The sequence below is a fragment of the Tachypleus tridentatus genome, chromosome 10 (genome assembly GCF_004210375.1).
Source record: "Tachypleus tridentatus isolate NWPU-2018 chromosome 10, ASM421037v1, whole genome shotgun sequence".
In the NCBI taxonomy this organism is placed as follows: Eukaryota; Metazoa; Arthropoda; class Merostomata; order Xiphosura; family Limulidae; genus Tachypleus; species Tachypleus tridentatus.
This window is the reverse complement of record NC_134834.1, coordinates 190,796,610-190,819,707: the sequence shown is the minus strand read 5'-3', so window position 1 is coordinate 190,819,707 and position 23,098 is coordinate 190,796,610. Positions and strand designations below refer to the sequence as shown.

At 35.5% G+C, this 23,098-nt stretch overlaps 1 protein-coding gene across 4 annotated transcripts; it reads right to left on the bottom strand.

The window, feature by feature from the left end:
- Positions 1-20,190, bottom strand: LOC143227837 (uncharacterized). 4 transcript variants are annotated; one of them, XM_076459126.1, is made up of 5 exons: positions 20,109-20,190; positions 17,611-18,224; positions 12,683-12,849; positions 9,472-9,632; positions 1-1,024 (listed from the first exon to the last, which is right to left on the bottom strand). In XM_076459126.1, the coding sequence occupies exons 1-5, from the start codon at positions 20,110-20,112 to the stop codon at positions 1,014-1,016; spliced, it is 957 nt and encodes a 318-aa protein (XP_076315241.1). In that variant the 5' UTR covers positions 20,113-20,190; the 3' UTR covers positions 1-1,013. The 4 variants fall into 4 exon arrangements, with proteins under 4 accessions (XP_076315241.1, XP_076315242.1, XP_076315240.1 ...); XM_076459127.1 differs by having other exon boundaries at positions 19,597-20,166; XM_076459125.1 differs by having other exon boundaries at positions 19,614-20,166.
- Between the last annotated feature and the right edge of the window lie 2,908 nt (positions 20,191-23,098).

Genomic DNA, 23,098 nt, shown 5'->3' with positions numbered 1-23,098 from the left:
TACAAAACAAAACAAAAATAGTTTATTGATGAAAAACATAGCATGAAAATTCCTTCACAATTAAATAACTTGTTAATGGCGATAAAACATAACACAATTTAAACAATGATACTGTGCTTTGCCGGGGAAAACATTTCACAACCTATTTTCCCTCAGCACTGCCATTTGATTTCTAACATCAAACCTGTTTTCGTATCAAACTAAATGTATAGATAGCAGCACATACATTCTAATGAAATAATATTGACAACCAAAACTTTATCACCATAACTTTTTAAAAACCTAATTTTACTGGAAACTTTTGGGCACTTTGTAACACACAGTAGTTTTGAAACTCGTAAATGAAAGAATATATAGTCAGTGAAGACAAATAATAATGGTTAGAAAGCAACTTCATAAAAGAAGTAATAATAATAATAGGCAAGAAATATTTACTGATAAGCCTTTTTAACAAAAAAATAATAATATTCATACTCGTATGTATATAGAAAAATATTTCAAACAATTCCAAACTTTTCATTTTTGAAATAATTTGTAACCAACAACAAACTGAATATAAGACAAATTGCATTTGTTTATTTTTTATTACCAAAAATCACAGAGACATCTGTTGTGATAATGTATGGTCAAAATTGAAAAAACAACAACAAAGAAAACAACAATAATAATCGTGCGTTAAACTCACTGTCAAGCAACATGTACAACACCTGTGAGAAAAATCGTTAAAGTTCACCCAACTTACACAGTAATGGCTTGTCCTCGATATTTTATATTCATCAAAAGGATATTTTTGTTTAATTAACACATCTATGAAGAATATTACAGCACATTGACGTCACGATGTGCGATGCTATTGTATCAGCATTATTGTTTCTATGATCCAACAATTAGCACTAAAGAAGTTGATAAGTGAAAAGGATCACATGAATGTTTGTTGAAATACCACTTCCAGAAAATCCTTGAAGAACACACGATGATGAGATACTTTAGGTGGTCAGTTGCTCCAACTTCTGTTACCACTGACCTACGTTGGAACAAAACTCCTACATTAATACAAACCCAATTCAAACACACGTATACTTATTCTGTATTTTTTACTTCCTTTATATTGTCATGCAGTTATAAACACAGCATTCGTACTCTTCTATAAAACGACACCGTGCAAAGACGTTGACAAAAAATAACATCACACGTTTAACACTTAAGACAGGCTCACGCCATGTTTGTAAAATAACACAGTGTTCACGCTGCTTACATCCTGACAAAAGTTCATACTGTGAGTGTACATTTACTTTATATTCACTGTCATGAGAAAATTAAAATGGAAAACAACAGTTTAGGAACATAAGGATTGATTGATTGATTTAGTGTTTTATGGCACAAAGCAGCAAGGCTATCTGCGCCAGACATTCGGTAAAAATGTAAAAAAAAATAAATATATGTAGTAATAGACATAAATGGAAATGAAGGTAAAACAAAAAAGTATAAAACCAATGTTGACACCTAGTCTACAATGTTAAGAAGGCAGAGTATAAGAAGTTGTAAGGTATTTACTCAAGCAAAAAGGTAATGATCATAACCTGACTAACAGGTAAGTTCAAGAACCACCATCAGTCACCTGAAGTTGGTCTTTCCAGTCCTGGTTCCAGGTTATGAGTCAATATGGCCAGTACTAAAAAGTTAAGTAGTAAAAGTGTGAAATGATATGCAGCAAAAGTATAATAACAACTCGCCAGGACAACTAACGAGTAGTTCAAACGGATAGTTCAAACAGTAGCGTTAGTCACCTGAAGTTGGCCTTTCCAGTCCTGGTGTTGAGTTATTTAATGTTCTGGCCATTGTCCAATGTCAAATTGAAGGAGAGAGATTAAAACTGTAAAAAAGGAACCACAATTAAAAAAGGTGTAATGAATAAATATGCAACACTTAAATGAGATTAAAAAGATTAATGACCATTAAAAAATTAAAAACATTATCAAGGTAGATAGAGTCACCATCACCAATAACTCTGTCCAATGTTACAGACTGACCATGGGAAAAAATATGTTTAAAATATTGCCGTCGTTGAGAATTGTAATGATGGCAAGAAAGTATAACGTGGCTGATAGTGAGTTGAGTGTTACACAAACTACACACTGGTGCATCAGTTCCAGATAAAAGAAAATGATGAGTTAAAAAACTGTGACCAATGTGTAGTCTAGTTAGAACAACTTCCTCCTTCCGAACTTTATGGAAGATAGATGGCCAAGTCCAATTTTGGGTTTGATTTGAAAAAGTTTGTTGTCACGTTGCTCACTCCAAGTGGACTGCCAGCTGGCACGGAGCCGAGCCTTGAAGACAACACCATAGTCCATGTACGGAATAGGCATAGGAGTGATGGTGCTGAAGCAGACATATTTAGCTGCCATGTCTGCAAGCTCGTTCCCGCGAATACCAACATGGCCTGGTATCCAGAAAAACTGGATTGAAGTAGCTGCTAATGAGAAATGGGCCAGTCGGTTTCGAATATCAGCGAGAATAGGATGTGAGCTAACGTGTAGCGATTCCAAGGCAAGTATAAAACTAAGCAAATCAGTATAAATAGTGCAGTTGGAGTACTGCTCAGCTGCAATATGATCCAGGGCAAGAGATATGGCATACAGTTCAGCAGTGAACACAGAAGCTGTAGAAGGGATTCTGCGCGCAACTACTGACCCATAGCAGAGCCCACTGAATTACCTGATTTGGAACCATCTGTATAAATGGGAACTGAATGATTGTTTGAAAGATATTCATTGAATAAAAGACGGTACTTCCAATCTGGAGTATCTGCCTTTTTTAGGTGACTGAAAGAAAGGTCACATTTGGGGGCTGTAATAAGCCATGGTGGGATGGGCCAACCTGTGGAATCTGCAATGTTATCCAAGGACAGACCCAATTCATCCAATTGTGCCCGGATGTGAAGGCCAAACGCAGCAATGACAGATAGTCTGTTCTGAAAAAGTACTGCCCACCGAGGAAAGGAAAACACATTTCCAGGTGGGATGCTTTGGTAAGGAATGAAGTTTCGAAGTATATTGTAAAGATAGTTGAAAACGGCGAAGGTGTAGAGAAGGTTCATGAGATTCAATGTCTATACTTTGAACTGGAGAGATACGGAAAGCCCCAGTGCAGATTCAAAGTCCTTGGTGATGAATGGGGTCCAGCATCTTTAAGGCCGAGGGTCTGGCAGAGCCATAGACCATTGATCCATAATCGAGTTTCGATCTAATAAGAGCACGATATACCTTTAACATTGAACAGAGATCTGCCCCCCAACTAGTAGAAGAGAGAACACGGAGGATGTTCAGTGCTCTTGTGCATTTGACCCGAAGCTGCTTTAAGTGTGGTATAAAGGTCAGTTTATGATCAAAGATAAGTCCAAGAACTTGGTCTCCGGGACCACTGGCAGCAAAACTTCACCAATATGAAGTTCAGGATCAGGGTGAATACCCCGTCGACGGCAAAAGTGCATGCATACAGTTTTGGAGAGAGAGAAATTAAAGCCAGAGTCCACTTTGCACACAATTGAGGGTGGTTTGTAATTGCCGCTCAATATATCTCATGTTTGACGACTGACATGAGATGTGAAAGTCGTTGACATACAGCCCATTCGCAACAGTGAGAGGGAGTTGTTCAGTGATGGCATTTATCTTTATACTGAAGAGTGTAACACTCAATACACAGCCTTGAGGGACTCCAAGTTCCTGTACAAAAGAACGGGAAAGTGTCAAACCCACACGAACTTGGAATCTCCTGTCCATTAAATTTTTTTAATAAACATGGGCAAATGGCCACATAACTCATATGTATGGAGGTCTCAAAAACGCCATACCTCCATGTTGTGTCGTAAGCCTTCTCTATGTCAAAGAATATTGATACAAGATGTTGGCGGTTGAGAAAGGCTTCTCTGATAGATGTTTCAAGACGAATTAGGTGGTCTGTGGTGGAGTGCTGTCGACGGAACCCATACTGGGTGGGCGAGAGAAAGTTGTTTGATTCAAGGAACCAAACAAGACGAGCATTAACCATCCTTTCTAATGTCTTACAGAGACAGCTCGTCAAAGCAATTGGACGGTAGTTTGAAGGAATCTTGGGATCTTTCCCTGGCTTAGAGAAAGGTAAAATAATAGCCTGGCACCAGGCATCAGGAAAAACATTCTCCTGCCAGATCCGGTTGAAAACAATCAGAAGGACATCAAGAGAAGCAAGAGATAGATGGTGCAGCATGTCATAATGAATATCATCAGGTCCAACAGACGTACTGGCAGACCGATGAAGGGCCATTTTTAGTTCCACCAAGGTAAAGGGACAATTATAGTCAAAGAAACAGTCAGTTTGAAAGGAAAGAGGTGATCGCTCTGCCCAAGTCTTGATGGCCAGGAAAGTGGAGGAACAAGCAGAAGTGCTAGATACCCGCAAAAGCTTTCACCTAGAGTGTTAGCGATGTTCCGAACATCAGTCACCTCCTGACCATCAGAGAGTAAGATCGAGAGGGGGACAGAACTGTAGTGCCCATTAACCTTTCGAATCTATTCCCATATGATCTTGGAACTGGTGGTAGAAGATATGCTGGTTGTGAACTTAATCCAAGATTCCTTCTGGCTTTGACGTCTTACCCACCTAGCATGTGCACGAGCCCGTTGGAAAGCAACCCGTTTGAAAGTGTGGGATATCCCAAAGGTATCCCAGGCCCGCTTTGAGCCTTCCGTGCTAAGTGGCAAGCAGGATTCCACCACGGACGAGGATATCGTGGAAAACGTGTCGAGGTTTTAGGAATACACTGAGCAGCTGCATGTGTAACACAGTCAGTTACCGCTGCTACACAGTCGTCTATTGATGGCTGATTTACGATGGCAGGATCAAGTTCTGCGAGAGCAGTGAAAGTGGACCAGTCTGCCTGATCCAGCTTCCACCGGGCACGCGGGTAGGGTGGCATCGACCACGGCCAGTCTCTCTCAAAAGGATCGGAAAATGATCACTGCCTAGTGGATTACTGTCAACCCTCCATGAAAAATGGGAGAATAATGAAGGGGAGCAAACTGAGAGATCAATAGCGGTAAAGGACTGACTAGGTGCATGAAAGTAAGTGGAAGAACCAGTATTGAAAAGAGAAAGATTGTGATCAGAGAGCATCCGCTCTACAGATTGGCCCCTCCCATCAATAATAGCACTTCCCCAGAGGGGATGATGTCCATTAAAATCCCCTAGGATTAGAAATGGAGATGGCAATTGTTCAACGAGAGCATCAAGATCTGATTGATCATATGTCTCTCCAGGGGACAGGTACAGAGAACAAACAGTGATGGTATGACCCAAGGAAACACGGATGGCTACAGCCTCCAAGGGTGTGTTGAGTGGCAAAGACAGGGTGGGCACATGTTGATCAACCAACAGTGCCACCCCTCCATGTACTCGACCATCACACAACCTGTCATTTCTGTACAGAGAAAACTGCCGAATGGAGACAGTATCAGTAGTTTTGAGAAATGTTTCTTGTAAAGAAAGACAAACAGGATGGTAGGAAGCAATCAGCATTTTGATATCATCCAGATTAGAACGTAAACCTCGAAAGTTCCATTGTATCAAGGTGGCCATTTGTAAGAATGGGTAGGTGAAGTGGCTGGAGAACCCTTCAGTTTACGACCACGTCTTTTTTCTTTACTGTCTTTAGTCGGAGGAGGTCTATCAACCTCCATGGATCCTGCTCTGTGTCAGGTGGGCAAGTTTTTGTTATTGGAAGGGGAATCTAGTGACTGAGGATGCAAACGAATAATTGTTTTGTCTCTTGTGGTGGGAGAAAAAGATGTATCAGAAGAAATGCCTGTATTTTAAACCGAAGGATGTGGATCTTGAGGTTTGTTGGAAGGTATGGGAGGAACAGAGATGGGTGTGGAAGTCGATTCATCAACCTTTTTAACCATGGAGGTCAAAAGGCTTTTCATTTGTTTTGAAAACGATTCTCTTGGAGGCACAGAGAGATCTGTCTGCACTCCCACTGTAGTTGTGGAATGAAGTGCAGCAGCATATGTCCGAGATGGAGTTGTGGACAGCAATTTCTGAGCCTCAGGATAACTAATGTTATGTGTCGTTTTCAAATGCTGCACCTCTTTTTCCTCCAACCATTTTGGGCAAGAATGAAAGTAAGAGGGGTGAGAACCATTGCAGTTTGCGCAATGTGGGTTCATGTCACAGTCATAGGCATCGTGGTCCTTGCTTCCACAACAAGCACATGTCAGGGAACCCCAACAAGATGTCTTTGAGTGGCCAAATCTCTGACATTGGAAACATCGAAGAGGGTTTGGTATGTATGGCTGAACCCTGCAAATGAGATAACCTGCCTTGATGGTGGCAGGTGCACTTGATGAAGTAAATGTTAAAACGAGGGTATTTGTTGGCAGTGTAACTCCATCTTTGCGAGTGGAGATGCACCTCACTGCTGAAACTCCTTGAGTGGAGAGACCAGTGAGAATCTCTGACTCGGGAATGTTCTTCAAATCCCTTTCAACAATAACTCCTCGAGATGAATTCAAGGTAGCATGAGGGGTAACCTCAATAGGTATATCCCCAATTGCCTTTGAATTCAAGAGGTGTTCACTGTGTTGGGATGTGGATGTTTCAACCAATATGTCACCAGATCGAAGTTTCTTTACTGACTTTGGAGAGCCAGCAAGTCCCTCTAGTCCCTTTTGAATTAAAAAAGGGGACATTTGCCCTAAAGGTTTTTCCGAAAGAGAATATAATATAAGAAAATGAAGTACGTGTGTTACTGATGTTGAAGATTGCTGTTCTGAGTATTCAAGACGTGGTCGCTTACCCATTGACTGTTTTTTCACAATTTTATTTAAATTTTTTAGAGGATCCATAGGAAAAGGAAAAAATTTCGGTACCCACCCACCATGGAGCCCTACAAGGGGACGCACTACAAAGTCACGCAAGGACAATGCAGCAACACCAGGGTCTCGTGAGCACTATACCCAAACACCAGCATCAGGCACAATGTCCACAACACCCGTTCAGAACTTCCAACACTGGTACTTGGTTGACTCTAGCCCAAGTGGACCAGCCGATTGACCCAAGGGGGGGGGTCACCCAAAGGCCGCCCGTCTACAGGAATTCGAGGCCAAAGTGGTGTGTTAGGGTTGGACCCCTCAACCACCAGGATCCTCTCCTCCCCTTCACGGGTCGCCACGCACGGCAAACACGTGGGTGGATGTTTAGATCCCAGAGAAGGTAACCAGATAGAACAGAACCTTCCCTGGGAGGTCCCCTCACCATGTACAGGAATCCACACCGAGGGGCAACATAATGAAAGGTGATGAAATATACTACATGTTCCAACAGAACATTGGTCTGTCTGTCTGTGTGTCTTATTTGGCTACCTGTTATTATACAAATATATCATACCTCTTTATTTAAGTGAAAAAAAACAATAAAACTTAGTATGTTTCAAATGGTAATTATAAATGAAATGAGTAACAGTTTAACTGTTGGTGGTTTAAAGACAGTTGTAAATGAGTATGTGTGTTTGACATGTTGGTGTATGTAAAAGCAATATTTTTATCAGTCATATGCTGCTATAACAATAATACAGGAACGTAGCAAAGTGGTTCTTTATTGTTTCCATGGGATATTTTTGCCCCAAGTTATATGCTAAACTTCCACACACTATTGTTAGAGAGATGGTTAAAAAACACAACTGACATCTATTCCAAAAAATGAAATAATTTTTAGCACCCAAATATTAAGAAACATCATTAAAAGTCATATTGACGACACATTTACACTTCTAATCTATTCATTATGCACACTTTAAGTTATCACGTAATCATATAAAAACTAGAAACAAAAAGACCCTGGTAAATGTTAAAATTAGCTTTGCAGGTTTGTACAAATATATAATCATAACACATAAACTTAAATAAGGCTTTATCTTTAACCATAAAAAAAACAGTTTCTTTAATTTATTCATGCATATATCAGGTTCAACAATACATTTCTATATTACAAAAAAATTGATTTAGTATGTGATAAAAACAAGACATAAAATAAAAAAAAACAGTATCTTTAAACCAATCAGATGACAAACGAGTCACTTTCCTTTTCAAATAAAGCTCAACCCTTCTTATCATGGAGTCACAGGCCCACCTGACAGAACAACTCATGAAAGGTCCACTTGCTAAACGTATAACATAAACACTTTTTGTGCCGAGGAGCCCATATGGCAATACTCAGTTCATGTAAGCCCACTTCATACATACATAGAGAAGTTTCAAAACACAAAAGCCTTCCTGAAACCTACAGGCATGTCATGAGGGGTGTAGTCCCTTGTTAATTAACAAATGAAGGCATTCCCTTCCACACACAGACAGACACCCACCATGTTACAACACCATATGATCAAAAGTGTGGTTTTCTTTAAATTATGAATAATGTAGTGTATTTTAAAGTAGGGAACAAAATATTCTTCCTCCAGCAATGTAATTAATAAATTCTCAACTGTGCTAAAAAGTATTTTCTAAAAGATTAGGAGGAAGATCTCCAAGTATTGTTTGTTTTAGAACAAAAGAGCATTGGGCTTTTTGCTGTGTTCTCAGATTTTAGTGTTGTAAGTCTGTAAACTTACTGTTGTCCCACCAAGGGAACATTTCTAATTACTTGTGTTATCCATATACCCAACTTGAAGCAAATTTAAGCCAACTAAATAACTTGGAAGATTTTGCAAGCTAATACAAACAATTACAGTGGATGAATTCTACTAATCTCTGATTCAAGTTTCTGTAAATATGCAAGTTGTTTCACATATTGAGTACATAAATATATCAATTTAAAAAGTGTGGACAATAGCCACCATGTCATAAACTATACTTAAGAATATATATTCAAGGGACCTCCTAAGTTCAAAGGTGAAAGGTAAATAATTTGTACTACAAATAAGAAAGGTCATCCTCATTCTGTACCAAAAGACCATTCTAAAATTTGAACTATAACCTTTGTTAGTACTTAAGAACTATTACTCTAGATCTAACTTGTGTACTTTAAAATCTCATGTGTTTTTAATTTGCACAAATTACTATTTCTATGTGCAAATGTGCAAACCACACTACATGTTGATTGACTAACATATCAAAGTGAGAATTTGTTTTATTAAATGCTCCATCTTACTCTGTAGATGAAACTGGTTCTGGAATTTAAATAATTCTTACAAAACCATTTTAACTCAACTGTTGTTTGTTGCTCTTAAGTACAAAGCTACATATTGAGTTACCTGTGCTGTGCCCTCCTTGTGTATCAAAACCCGTTTTCTAGCAATTGCTTTGTATTTTGGAAATGTTTCAGAAAAGAAAAAAAAACTAAACATTTTTTATTATTACAAAGCTAATCTGAAATACATTCTTTGCTTTCACTCACAAATTTTTACAATTATGATCTAATTTCTCATATTATTGTTACCTAAGGTTTGCGTTAGATCAGGTGATACAACTGAATTATCCAGTCTGTCTCCTGCACTAATGTCAGAAGTCAACTTGTTCATCAGATGTTCGTATGGAGAAGGATGGAAGTTAGTTTTCCCTCCCATAGTTGTGGTATTAAGAGGATGTGCAACTGGAGGTCTGAAAAGAAAATATTTATATTTGTGAGATCTCAATAATAATAAAAAAATACCATTGTAGAATTCCATTCACACTGTCTTCAAAATGAGCAGAGTTTGAACTTATGACTTCAAGTTTTTCTTTTATGCAGCACTGTGTTATATCTATGTGTGTGTGTGTGTGTGTGTGTGTGTGTGAAATTCAGAATAAAAGTTGTATTTTAATTAAAAGTCACAATAAAGATAAAAAAATGAAATAAAATACATAGTTATGAAGGAGTAAGTTAGTGTACATGCTTACAGAAATACCACCTCAGTCTGTACGTTCATGATACTGGCACTGATGTAAACGTGTCAAATACAGCCTATAGAATACTCACCGTGAGAAAGTGAAAAATGCAAAAATATGAATGGGAATCAAAACAATAAAGTTATTACTTTCATGAAACCTGGAAAAACAACATGATGAGATGAAGGTAAAATAAAAAAACTTTATCAAGACCAGTAGTGCATCTTGAAGCCGAAAACAAAACCAGCCGTAATGTGCTCGTAAGGGGACTAATTGTTTACAATTTCCAACTTGGATAAGACTGAGAGAGCCTGATCCCAGAGAATAGGCATCCTGATCAATAAAAAGCCAGAAGCAAGTGCATTGAGGAACAATTAAAGAAAACAAGGCAGAAAGGAGAACAGATGAGTATGGCCTTCCTCGGTAAAGCTACCTGGGTAGTGTTCCACGACCTCATTAAAGATACCAAACAAAGAAAGTTGGTAAGCAATACAGAAAACAAGGTTCAGTGTAAAAGAGAGTTAAAGTAGGGAGGGAAGAAAATCTCAACACTGGGTAAAGGGATTTAGAGGATAGAACGAACAGAGCAACACATATAAATACAAGCCATAGAGAAAAAATTTTAAGTCTGGGGAAAGCATGGCTATCAAGAGTCAACACAGAGAAAGAAAAATCAAAAACACTGCAGCAACCTCGCAAGGAAGAAAGAGAGGAAAAGTTTTAGGACCTTAGATGCTTGAACTAAGTTCACCAAAAAAATAGTAGAAAGAAGAGTAAAAAAAAAAACAAATGTTGTAAACCTGAGTTATCAGAGCAGTGAAGAACAAAGATGGGTATCTCCTAATCAGAAGCAAAGGCAAGATATTAGAAGAACTGTTTAAAACAGGCCCAGAGCCCAGATAATTATGACAGAACCAACCACATAATGTGGTATACAACCATACCATGCGTTTTCCCTTTGTAATAATATAGGAATATTTCGAAATTTGTATGGCATATGATGCAATTTTCATACAACACATTGGTCAAGAATGTCTATAAATTATTTTTACCCTGGGTCATTAACCTAGAGTGAGAAAAACAGATGCAGAGTTTCTTGTTGTGCAATGAATTTGCAGTTGACTTTCCTACTAGCAGAGAGTACTGACCTCTTTTATGTTTCATTTGGAACTACCAGTCACATGGGTAGTGCTAGTTGCTCTGGGTAAGTCTGAAGTTAAAGTATGTAGCAAGTAAAATGATATTTATTCAGCCTTACTTACATCCTGGTTCAAATAGGTTAGACCATGTTTAATCCTAAGTCTTCAGTAAATGTGATTATCCACAGTAAAAGTACATTTTTCACTGTTTATTATTCCCACTGTACATTTGTGTTTGCTTCCCTCTACTTTGTAGTAAATATCTTAATGAATCTCCAATTAATCAGCAGATCTACCTTATCACTCTCAGAGAAAATCAGTGTGATTTGAAAATACCACAAAGCAGAGTGGCATAACACTGCTCACCACCAATAACACCACAAAGCAGAGTGGCATAACACTGCTCACCATCAGTAACACCACAAAGCAGAGTGGCATAACACTGCTCACCATCAGTAACACCACAAAGCAGAGTGACATAACACTGCTCACCACCAGTAACACCACAAAGCAGAGTGACATAACACTGCTCACCACCAGTAACACCACAAAGCAGAGTGGCATAACACTGCTCACCATCAGTAACACCACAAAGCAGAAAGGCATAACACTGCTCACCACCAGTAACTCCAGTTGTCATTTATGAAAAAATAAGACAACTCTCATGGAACAAAATCTATCAAAACTTCATGAAGTTTCACAAACATGGATATGACTTGTGAAACTAAAGTAACAGAAACTATTATTACTAGTTTACTGTTCTTGTTTTTAGCATCTTTGGTACATCTATGTTACTTAAACCTTGGTCATTTTTGCACTGTAGAAACTCAGAAAACTTAACAGCTTCTAAATACCCAAACACTGAGTTAAGGATGATGAGAAATATTCCTTTCAAAGAAATTATATCAGACTTTGGAACACATGTCCAAAAATCTTGTAGTGTGAGCAAGAGAATATGTCAAAGTAATGTAAGAAAATATGATAACTCATAACAGAATCATTTTGTTTGCACTGTTTCCCAATTCTAACTCACATGACCACCTTCCATCTTGTATGTGTTTATGTGGCTGGTAATCAGGCTAAAAAATTTTTTAACTTCTCAGTAACTTAAACAGTAATAGTATATTACTATGAAAATAATAATAATAATGCTTTCATCAAATGTAAAAGTGTTTTTCTAAGTGGAAATTTCACGTTTTTTTGCGTTATGAACTCAATTTCTGAATACATTTGTTAGCTTATCTGATTTAAATGAAAGCTTATCTGATTTAAATGAAAGCTTATCTGATTTAAATAAAAGCTTATCTGATTTAAATGAAAGCTTATCTGATTTAAATGAAAGCTTATCTGATTTAAATGAAAGCTTATCCGATTTAAATGAAAGTATCATTATCATTTAACAACTCAGAAATTGTATCAGTAACAATACAACAATACTAGATATATCCAAATAATCACCATCAGCTCAAACTAGAGGAAAGGTATTGAAAAAAAGTTTTACAATGTCTTCCTGATGTAGAAGAAAACTACTTGATTGGAATTTTAATTGAATAATGATAAGCACTCCTAACCTAGAGCAGTAATAGATCCAACTGTAGTGAAAAATTAGAAAACATTGTAAAACTTAGAAATATTCTAGCTTACTGTCTCTGCCATTTTCCTGTGACAGGATTAAAGAACCCTTTTGGTAGTGGAGGCTCTCCTCTGAGACGCCTTTGGTGGTTTCTTCCATTGTAATGCTGCTTTGCTTGAGTCTCCGACGTAATGGCAACATCACAAAGTCGACAAAATGCTTCTTCTGGTTTGTCTTTCTAAGCATGAAACAACCATATTACATTGAACAGTTCGATCCAAATACCCAATTTTTCATGTTTTGTATAAACCTTAAGAAGAACGAGACCTCTTCTTTGTATGTTGTTTTGCATTCTCCCTTTTTACACTGTAAATAACATTATACCTTTTACAAAACAAATACACATACTTTCTGCTTAGAATACTTTAGTATTGTTATACCTAACACCGGTCAAACAAAGTGGACTTACAGGGTTGGCTTAACAGACTGTGAAACGTTTTACTTAGGAGTAGAGAAGTTCACTTCTACGCCAGTGACCATATTCAGACATTTTCTATCTTAGATAATGAGAGCATATAAAAAAAAAATTACTTCAAGTCTATTCAGAATAAAGTTCAAAGCATTTTAAAAATAGCAAATACTTAATGGAATTTTATTCTTCATCATGATGGTTTTTAATGTCTCAAACACCATGCTTCAAAGAAGTGTTACATAAGTAACACAGGCCTGTGATGGTTTTACTGTCTTGAAATTTCTACATGTTCTACAATAATTCCTGTATGCTAATTCTGAAAATAACTAATTTTATCCATCACATACAGGTTTTTCACAAAAAGTCACACATACTGTTACATAAGTGAATCATCTTCATTCAAATCAGGTACAAATTTGTTATGTTTAAAATACAATCACTGGCCATAGATTTCTCAAGACCAATTGTCACACGAGTCTTACTGATTGTTCTGAAACTCAAAAATAATAATAATAATAATAAATGTCCGTTGTAGTAAACAAAATAATAATTTGATCTAAGTAGGAGTTTTCTTGTTCCCGATTTCTAAAAAATCGTCATGTGACAGAAAAAAAAAATTATTCTCCAAATCTCTCCAGTTGGAAACATCTGTTATTAAAACCAAAACAACATGTATGAAGTTTAAATTCACAGGCCTGTGTTATTGGGCATTATAGTTTTACACTGTGCTAAAGTGTAAATGAGTTTAACTAATGTATCTCGGCACCTTATTAATAATGTGTTCTAGCAAGACATGACTGTTGTTGTTGTGAAGTAATGAGACTTCAAACAGTATTACTTGTGAAGTATATAAACATACCATGTATATTCTATGTACTAGTTATTTCTAAGTATGTGCAATTAAGTTGAGTTTGTTATACCTGCTTTGTTCAATTCTATCAGATCATCCCATAATTAATGTCCAAAAATGTAATACAGAAAGTGCATCATTATTTCTGTCTTTGTAGAAGGCTTTAATGACTAAAATATGTAGTAGGACGTGTATAAAAATGTTCAGACAAATAAAAGAAACCAACCCAACTCCACTTTTTCAGATCATTAATCAAATAAACCCTTATGAAGATGGATGTGTCTGAGGAACACATTAGGCTTATAATGTTTTATGAGTTTTGAAAAGGCAATAGTGCAGCAGAAGTTATACAAAACATTCAAGGTGTTTATAGTGCGGAGTCTCAAGGAAAGAAAGTGTCGAAGGTGGTTTCAGAAGTTCAGATCAGGTGACTACAGCTTAAGTGATGCTCAACATTTAGGTCGTCCTGTTGAGTTTAATGATGACTTGCTGCTTGCTACACTTGGTGAATATTGTGCTGTAACAGTTAAAGAACTAGCACAGAAGCTTAATACAACCCATTCAACAGTTCACCGTTATCTGAAACAGCTTGTAAAGGTGTCAAAACTTGGAAAATGGGTGCCCCATGATTTGACAGAAGCCAACATTAGAGCAAGACTGGACATTTGCACTGCTCTGCACTCTTGTGAATGTAATTCAGCTTTTTTGGGCAGGTTAGTGACTGGAGATAAAAATTGATATTTTATAAAAATGTTAAGCACTGCAGACAATGGCTCAATGCAGGTAAACTGGCTAAAGCACAGCCCACAATGGACCTCCACCATAGGAAAGTTTTGTTAAGTATTTGGTGGGATATTGTTGGTGTGATCCACTTTGAGTTGCTGCCACTCAATGTAACAACAACATCAGACTTCTATTGTCAACAGTTAGAGTGCTTGAATGTTGCACTAAAAGAAAAGAGGCCTCCTTTGATCAATGGTAAAGGTATTGTGTTACACCAGGATAATGAACAGCCCCATACACCAAGGATCACATCTTTTAAGATTGAAGAACTAGACTGGGAAAAACTTCCACATCCTCCTTCTTCTCTAGTCCTTGCTCCATCTGATTATCATCTATTCCAAAGTTTGCAGAACTATCTTGATGGAAAAAACTACCCTCTCTACATTTTTACCTCCAAATCCCAAGATTTTTATAGAAGTGGCATTCAGAAGCTTGTGAATAATTGGCAGGAAGTAATTAATAATAATGGAACATACATTATTGATTAAATAACATTAAAAGCATCTGAAATCCTTTCTCTTTTTCTGAACCTAAAATCAGACATCACTTAAGGGATGCCCTTGTAATTCTCTACAGATAACACCTGTTCTCCCATGAGAGGTATAGCTATAATGACATGCTGTGCAAGGATGTCAACAGAAGTTTCCTCCATTAATCAGTCAGGTGATACCATGTGATTACAACCTGTGTGTGTTTCAATTGGATTTACTAACAGTGACACAGGTGACACAAACATCCTCTGAATATAGAATTACAGAATTTAGTATGTAATATTACAATGTCTTAGTTTCTCTATCAAGCTCAATCCCTCAGTTTGGTAAGGGAAGTTGAATTCTGTTCTTTGTAAATAGCAGTTCTTTACTAATGCTTAATCTATAATTAGTTCTTAATAAACATCTTAATACATTGTTAAGAGAGTTTAAAGAAATAACTATATTGTAACAATACTGTCCTTTGCCCTATACATATTATTCAGATTGTGTTTGTGAGTTTCAACAGATTTTTACACTGTTTCTGTTAATTTTTGTGAAATCTCTTTCTTTCTCAAATTCAGTCAGAGAACTCAGAATCACTTCATAAGCATCTTGTTTAGTCTGTTAAATCTCTTCCTATTATTCAACAAACCTGTTGCACTGTTCAGAATACAATCAGTTTCACTGAAGAATGTCACATGTTCTTCACAAAGGATGTGACAAATGTTTGAACAAAATATTTTTGTGTTTAACAACTATCAAAAGACCACAATTTTTGAAACCCTAACTTTCAAAAATATACAACAATGAAAGAAACAAACACACATATGGAACTGCTAAGGAGCAGGACAAAAACCTTGAATACTAAGACACTTGTAATTTTTACTAAACATGACTGCAAATGAATGATCATGTTGAAACACAAAATTACACAAGTCTGCAAGTTTAAACTTCATAAAATTAATTTTAATTTTAATAAAAAAATTTCCATAATTAAGCTAAACAGAATTCAAAAATAATATTTTTTTCTATCACATAAAGATTTTTTTACAAACTGGAAATTAAAAAACTTACATAGATCAAATTTATTACAAATAGAATATGTCTGGGTCATTTACACAACTTTTTATTGCCATAGAAAAAAATAATTTATATTGAAAAGATAAAAATAATCTCAAAGTACATGCACAAACAAATGGTATCCAGAAAAAACACATCATGTGGCTTGTTAACCGTCTATATACCATTGGTGTTTCTTGTGGGTTCTAGAATGATGCTAAAGTACATACGGCATCTTGTATCAAATCTGTATGTAGTGGAGAAAAAAAAAATATTTTGGATTCAGCATAAAGCAATTACTGTAGAACAGTGGGTCCCAAACTTTTTGTTCTCATGGCAAACTAAGAAAGTAATGTTAATTTTGGGGCACACTTTTCTGACCCCACAAGCGAAAAGTGTCACCATGCATATGGGAATTTCCCAGTTACTCTACTTTGATGCCCTATGTGAGGATAATAAAGCCACGTTGGCCCAAATAAAGTTGATTTCATGAAGAACCATAACTTAATGTCATACATTTACAAAATTTTGCAGCACAACATTTGAGAACCACTGCTGTAGAACATGGAAACATTTCAAGACAATAAAACCACTGAAGGAATATGTTGTTAATGTTATCTGTAAAAAAAGAAAAAAATATTTGTCTGATATTAAGGTATTTTCTTAATTTAAATATAAAAATGATTTTCAATGGCTATCCAAAACTTGCATGTAAATGACATGAAGTCCTGAGAGATGGGGTTATATGACTTGTGTGTACTTTGTATAACAATAATAATGAAACTTGTATACTTAATAAAATCCAATCATTCAGATTGGTATGAAGTGTCCAAACAGTGTACAGACAATCATACATTACATTTAACCACTAAACAACTCTTGAACTCTGAATTTATAAAATAATACTAAGTTAATACAGATTATGAGAAATAAAATGTGCAAGGTTTATAAATTTTTTTGTAAAGTGTTTGTAAAAAAAATCTCTTATTTTTATTTGATGCATAATTCTCCCTATCTACCCAACTTACAATTTTATAAGTTTAATACCATACTAATACCATACAAGTTATTATTTAATGAATTTTTGGAACAAAAATGTCTGATTTTTGCTGTGAGGAAAAATGTGGAATATATATATAATTTATTTGTAATATAACATAAAACCATTGTGAAAATTCTATTATTTATAAAAAAAATTATATAACACCATCTTTTAGAACTTTTAAACACTTTTACTAAATAAATTACTTTGTACCAAGTTACAAATTGAGGAAAGTTATTTACACATGTTCTGATTTCATCAAAATAAACATTCTACCCTTTTTCATCTCTGAGTCTACGAACAGATAGAACCTAACTTACCTGATCGGCTTTTCCTTTGGAGTTAGAACTCGGGACAGGAGTCGTAATACCTTTTTCTAGTCGCAACTTTTCCAAATACTGCTTTACTTTTTTTGCATGATTCTTTCCTTCATAGTGAGAATCTGCTTGTAACCTCCCATTTAATTTTGCATCACACAAGTGACAAAAAAGTGGTTGAGTTAGTTCTGATGGAACTTTCAGTTCTTCAGTAACTTCCTGTTTTATATTGTTTTCAGTTTTCTGATGTGATTTTCCTTCTCCTCCACTCTGTACGCTTTCAAGATTCGATGAATCTTTTTCTTTATTACTTCCACTACCAACTGTTACATCAGAAGTTGTTGTTTTTTTTATTCTCCGTTTCCTGCGTCTTCCCCAGTTCCAGATCTGGGGATCTTTCAATATTCCTCGAGAGGAAGTGCTGTATGGAGAAAAACCATAACCGAATGCTTCCATTCTAGAAACATTTGGAAGCCTACCGTTTAAATTAGATTGAGAAAAGGGAAAAGCTGACAACCCATAAATATCTTCAGATGGTGATAAAGTGTCCAAGTCTTCCATCAGTAATCTACTGGATGCAGAAGAAAAATACTGTCTCCTTCCAAGTGGTATTGCTCCTGAAATATTAGAAAGAAATTATAAAACTGAACAACATTCTTGCTTCAAAAGTTGTTTATATATCATTTTTAAACTATAAAAAAATATTATTAATTACTACCTATGTGGCTTGTATAATTTTTATATAAATACCATATTATATTTCAAAATAAAGGTGTTTATACAAAACTCTATGAAACTTCTTGATCTTAATTGTCTGCAGCTTTATACTGTCACTATTAAATAAATTTGTAAATACTATTGTTTTGTGATACATAAACACCTTAAACATTACAGCTTTCAGTAGCTCATCCAGCTCTTTGTAAAAAACAGATAGTATAGCAGTAACTGATAAACCATGGTGTGAAGTGATGACTCCATGTTCAAGTCATCATAAACCTTCATCCATAACACTTTACTTGCCATATATGTGAACATTATCTTTACTTATTGTCAATGTCTATATACATTGTTGACTAATGGTTCCTAGATAGTGGTGCATCATGTCACTGTTTCAAGTGAATGTAATGGTTTGTGCATTTACATAACTGTAGAAACTTGAAATATATTAATTAATTAAAATTATGATCAGCTTAATTATAGTTACAGCCCTTGCAGCAACCAAACCTTACAAATTTCTACTCAGAATATTATTTTTGACATAACTTTCAGTTTGTTCTAAATACTTATATGTGAGATGTACATATAACCTGATAACAACTGTCAATTTATTGAAATGTTTTATGTCCAACCAGTAACATAAATATATTTAAAATTATATATACTTGTTCAATGTAGACATTAGTGCTAATGTGAATTCTCTGTGATTGCTGCCTATATTTAGACTCATAAGAAAAGCTTTTTGAATTATTCATCAATGAGCAATATACCACTTATAATCATTCATCATATTTATTCTTTAGATGTTTTTTTTAAATTTATCATGCTTAAATTATTTTAGTCACACATACAAGTCAATTTTTTCTAGCAACCACAAAGTTCATTTTCCATCCTTCAAAAAGAACATAATTACAATTAAATTATAAATGTAGCATCAACATAAATCAATGTTTGCTCACTTTGTCTACTAATTCAGTCATCTTTACATGTTAATCAATATGCCACTAGATTTCACACTTAATGTATTTGGCATTCTTAAATATTAGTTTTACACTACTTCATCATATGTAATGATTAACGTTTCACTTACAATACAAAACATTAAAACCAAAGTCGTAAAAATAATTTAAATTACAAATTGTACCACTGAAAAGCTGAAATTTACGTAAAGCGTTGACTATAATATCCTATTTACTCAAAACTGTTTGCACATTCCTTAGTTTAATTCAAAATCATTTCCTTCTTATACACGCTGTTCTGATAGTAACATACGTTTTTAAAAAGCTTACCAGGATTCCTTGTAGCCATGAAATAGAACTTTCGACTGTTTAAACTTAGTTTAATATAAAATTTCACTATCCTACAGTGTCGCGACTCTCGTTCAGATTATTACTGTTAAATCTAACTCTCCTTTAGTAAGTTCTTATTAACTCAGTAAAACATTTACATTAAACTCGGAGAATTGTGATATTAGAATACTATAAACTGTTCAATGTTGTGTGTGTGTACATATATATATATATATATATAAAAGTAAATCAAATCTATACACAAAGCACGATAAGCCTAGACAGGTTATATCACTATCATTCAGGCTTCTTGAATTAGGCTCGAAATCATCAGAAAAACAAAGATTAATGCAAAGTTCCCTATAATTAACAGCCCTATAGCATAAGTTTAAAGTATTATGTTTTACAGCCTATACTCCTCTAATAGCTTAACTTCAGAATTGTTTCTGTTTATACACATATATCTGAATATACATAAAGACTGAAAAGTAATACTCATATGTTTTCAACGAACAAGTCATTTCAGATCAAAACTAGCAAAACTTAAAGAGACACCTCGAGTTGAAATAAAGAATTTATAAATAACACAATTGTGAAAAGAAAAAAAATCTCCGCGTTGTGTGTTTTGTAAGCAACTTTGTTGATATTACTGTGATATGATCGATAAAAATTCATTTTCTCTTTTCTCAAAGAATATCTCAAATTTAAAAAAAAAAGTATTTCCACAGTACTTTACACATCCTTTGAGCCAGAATCGTAGAAAAATAAATAAAAATTTATCTCAAAATGGCTGGTATGGGTATTAACATTTTTATTGAAATGGAGGGAATAACATTTCAACCTTCCTAGGTCATCTTCAGAGATACATTTTCATTTCAAGTGAGTTTCTCATCATCAAGAAAAACAAATAAATGTAATTATATGTAAAACTTTTCATTAAAATAAATATGTTTGTTTGTTTTTTAATTTTGCGCAAAGCTACACGAGGGCTATCTGCGCTAGTTGTCCCTAATTTAGCAGTGTGAGACTAGAGGGAAAGCAGCTAGTCATCACCACTCACCATCACTTTTTTACCAACAAATAGTGGGATTGATCGTAACATAATAACGCCCTATGACTGAAAGGACGAGCATGTTTGGTGTGGCATGGATTCAAACCCGCGACGCTCAGATTACGAGTCGAGTGCCTTAACCACTTGGCCATGCTTGGCCCGTTAAAATAAGAAGTTTCATTCTAAATTAAAAGTACATTACACTTAAAGCAACAACTATAATTGCCGTACTCTATGATGTTATGGGAATATTTAGTAAATTTAGAAAATGTACAACTAATGCAATAAAGTGTCTTAAATGCGTCAATCGCAATGTATTACTTTATTGTAATTCATGACAGTCTCTCTTATATATTTATGTTTCAAATGGAAAAGCATCTTTTAAATAATCTGATCATTCGTATAGTGCTGTTAACTAACTCATCCAGTCAATTAGTTCAGAAGCAAAAATGACTATCTTTGGATTATCATTTTGTAGCTCTGTACAAAAGTCTGAAATTAACCCAAACGTTCATGTTTGTAGCAGATCCAAAGGAAATTATGCCACTGTTTCAATAGTTAAATGGGTGCGTATCAAAATCGGTGAAATTATTACTGTCCAATCAATATCTTTTGTTGCCCTACACATATTACTTTTGTGATATTTATTATACGTCATATTCTATCTTTTTAGTAAAACTTAAGATTTATCAGTTCAATATTATAGACTAACTTTGGTTTGAATAGTTCACGGTCACCTACATACAGCTACAAAGTATAAACCTTTTCACTTACGGCTTGTAATCATTACACTATACTCTCTTATTGTTAATCTAAGTTGTTGTGACTAACGGATTAGCTTGTAAATAGGCTAGTATTTTAAGCAGGTTTGTTTAGCGCATATTCGTATTTTGCCTGATTCGATTACGAAATGTAAGAATTAACTGCGAAGCCAGTTTTAGTAACAGAGATTCAGTTGTAACTTTTGTCACTTACTGTCTTGGTTGCCTGTTTTCACAGAGAACAGACATGTCAGTCTTAGTCTCTTGTTTCTTCTTACGTTGGTGTGAAACAGACATACTGAATAAAAGTTCTGTAGTTCCAGTTATTAAATAAAATAGTATAGCGATGATACAGTATCTTTCAGCGTTATAGGAAGGACTTGCAAGGTAGGGGTGCTTTACCAGACATGCAGATTTTACAACGAGAGACTGAAAGTGTAAGAAACTGCTAAAAGCATAAAAGTAATATAACGATATAATAAACAGTTGCCCCCCGCGAGAACAGCGATAAGTCAACGGACCTACAATGCTAAAATCAGAGGTTCTATTTCTCTCGGTGGGCTCAGCAGATAGCCCGATGTGGCTTTGCTATAAGAAAACACACACACAATAAAAAGTTGCTATATAAGTTAAGTATGAAAAATGGAGGTGTTACAGTACCCCTGGTTCTAACGCCTCTGTCTTTTTAATTACTTAACATTAAGGAAACATTTCGTGTCCCTTCAACCTATACCTGACAGTTTTTTTTTTTTACTCCAAACCTAAGAGGCCCGGCATGGCCAGGTGGTTAACACACTCGGCTCATGATCCAAGGGTCGCGGGTTCGAATCCCCGTCACACTAAATATACTCGCCCTTTCAGTCGTGGGGGCGTTATAATGTGACGGTCAATCTTACTATTCGTTGGTAAAAGAGTAGCCAAAGAGTTGGCGGTGGGTAGTGATGACTAGCTGTCTTCCCTCCAGTCTTACATTACTAAATTAGGGACGGCTAGCGCAGATAGCCCTCAAGTAGCTTTGCGCGAAATTCCAAACAAACCAATATTTGTTTTCTGTTGTATCTAACATCTATTCTACCTAAGAAAGTAATGACGTAAGAAAGAAAATCGAAGTTTAAAAGATTAACACTATCATTTTTTACTGGCTGTGTAAGTGTTATCTAAACTGAATAGCCAACCAATGTTGTGAGAGAACAAGGAACACGAGGTAATGCTACTGGACATAGAAACCGAGTTTACCTATTCATTTCAGGCGCACTTTCTCGGTTTACTTCTACTTGAAGATTTTCGAGACAAAACTTATTCAAAAATATCATATTTACTTCAACATAAAATGATCGTGAGAAAAAAACTTTTAAGTTTAAAACTGTTTACTAGAAGCTACTTTGATTGTGTCTGGTTTGATTTTCGCTTAAAACTACACGTCCCTAAGGTAACAGTGCAAGAGTAGAGGGAAAATAGCTAGTTATCACGACCCATCCTCAACTCTTGGGCTATTATTTTGCCAAGGAATAGCGAGATTGACTGTCACATTATAATCGCTCCACAGCTAAAGGGGTAAGCACGTCCGCTGTGACGGGGATCAAACACGCGGTCAGCGGAATATGAATCGAATGCCATAACCGCTTGGCCATGCCGGGCCGGTAGTGCCTGACCAAATACGTTTGTTGTTTACT

Coding starts and splice junctions, on each gene's coding strand:
- LOC143227837 (XM_076459125.1), bottom strand. Junction 12,850..17,610: donor CCAAAGGAAAAGCCGATCAG/GTAAGTTAGGTT, acceptor TTTCATGCTTAG/AAAGACAAACCAGAAGAAGC. Junction 9,633..12,682: donor ACAGGAAAATGGCAGAGACA/GTAAGCTAGAAT, acceptor TTTTCTTTTCAG/ACCTCCAGTTGCACATCCTC.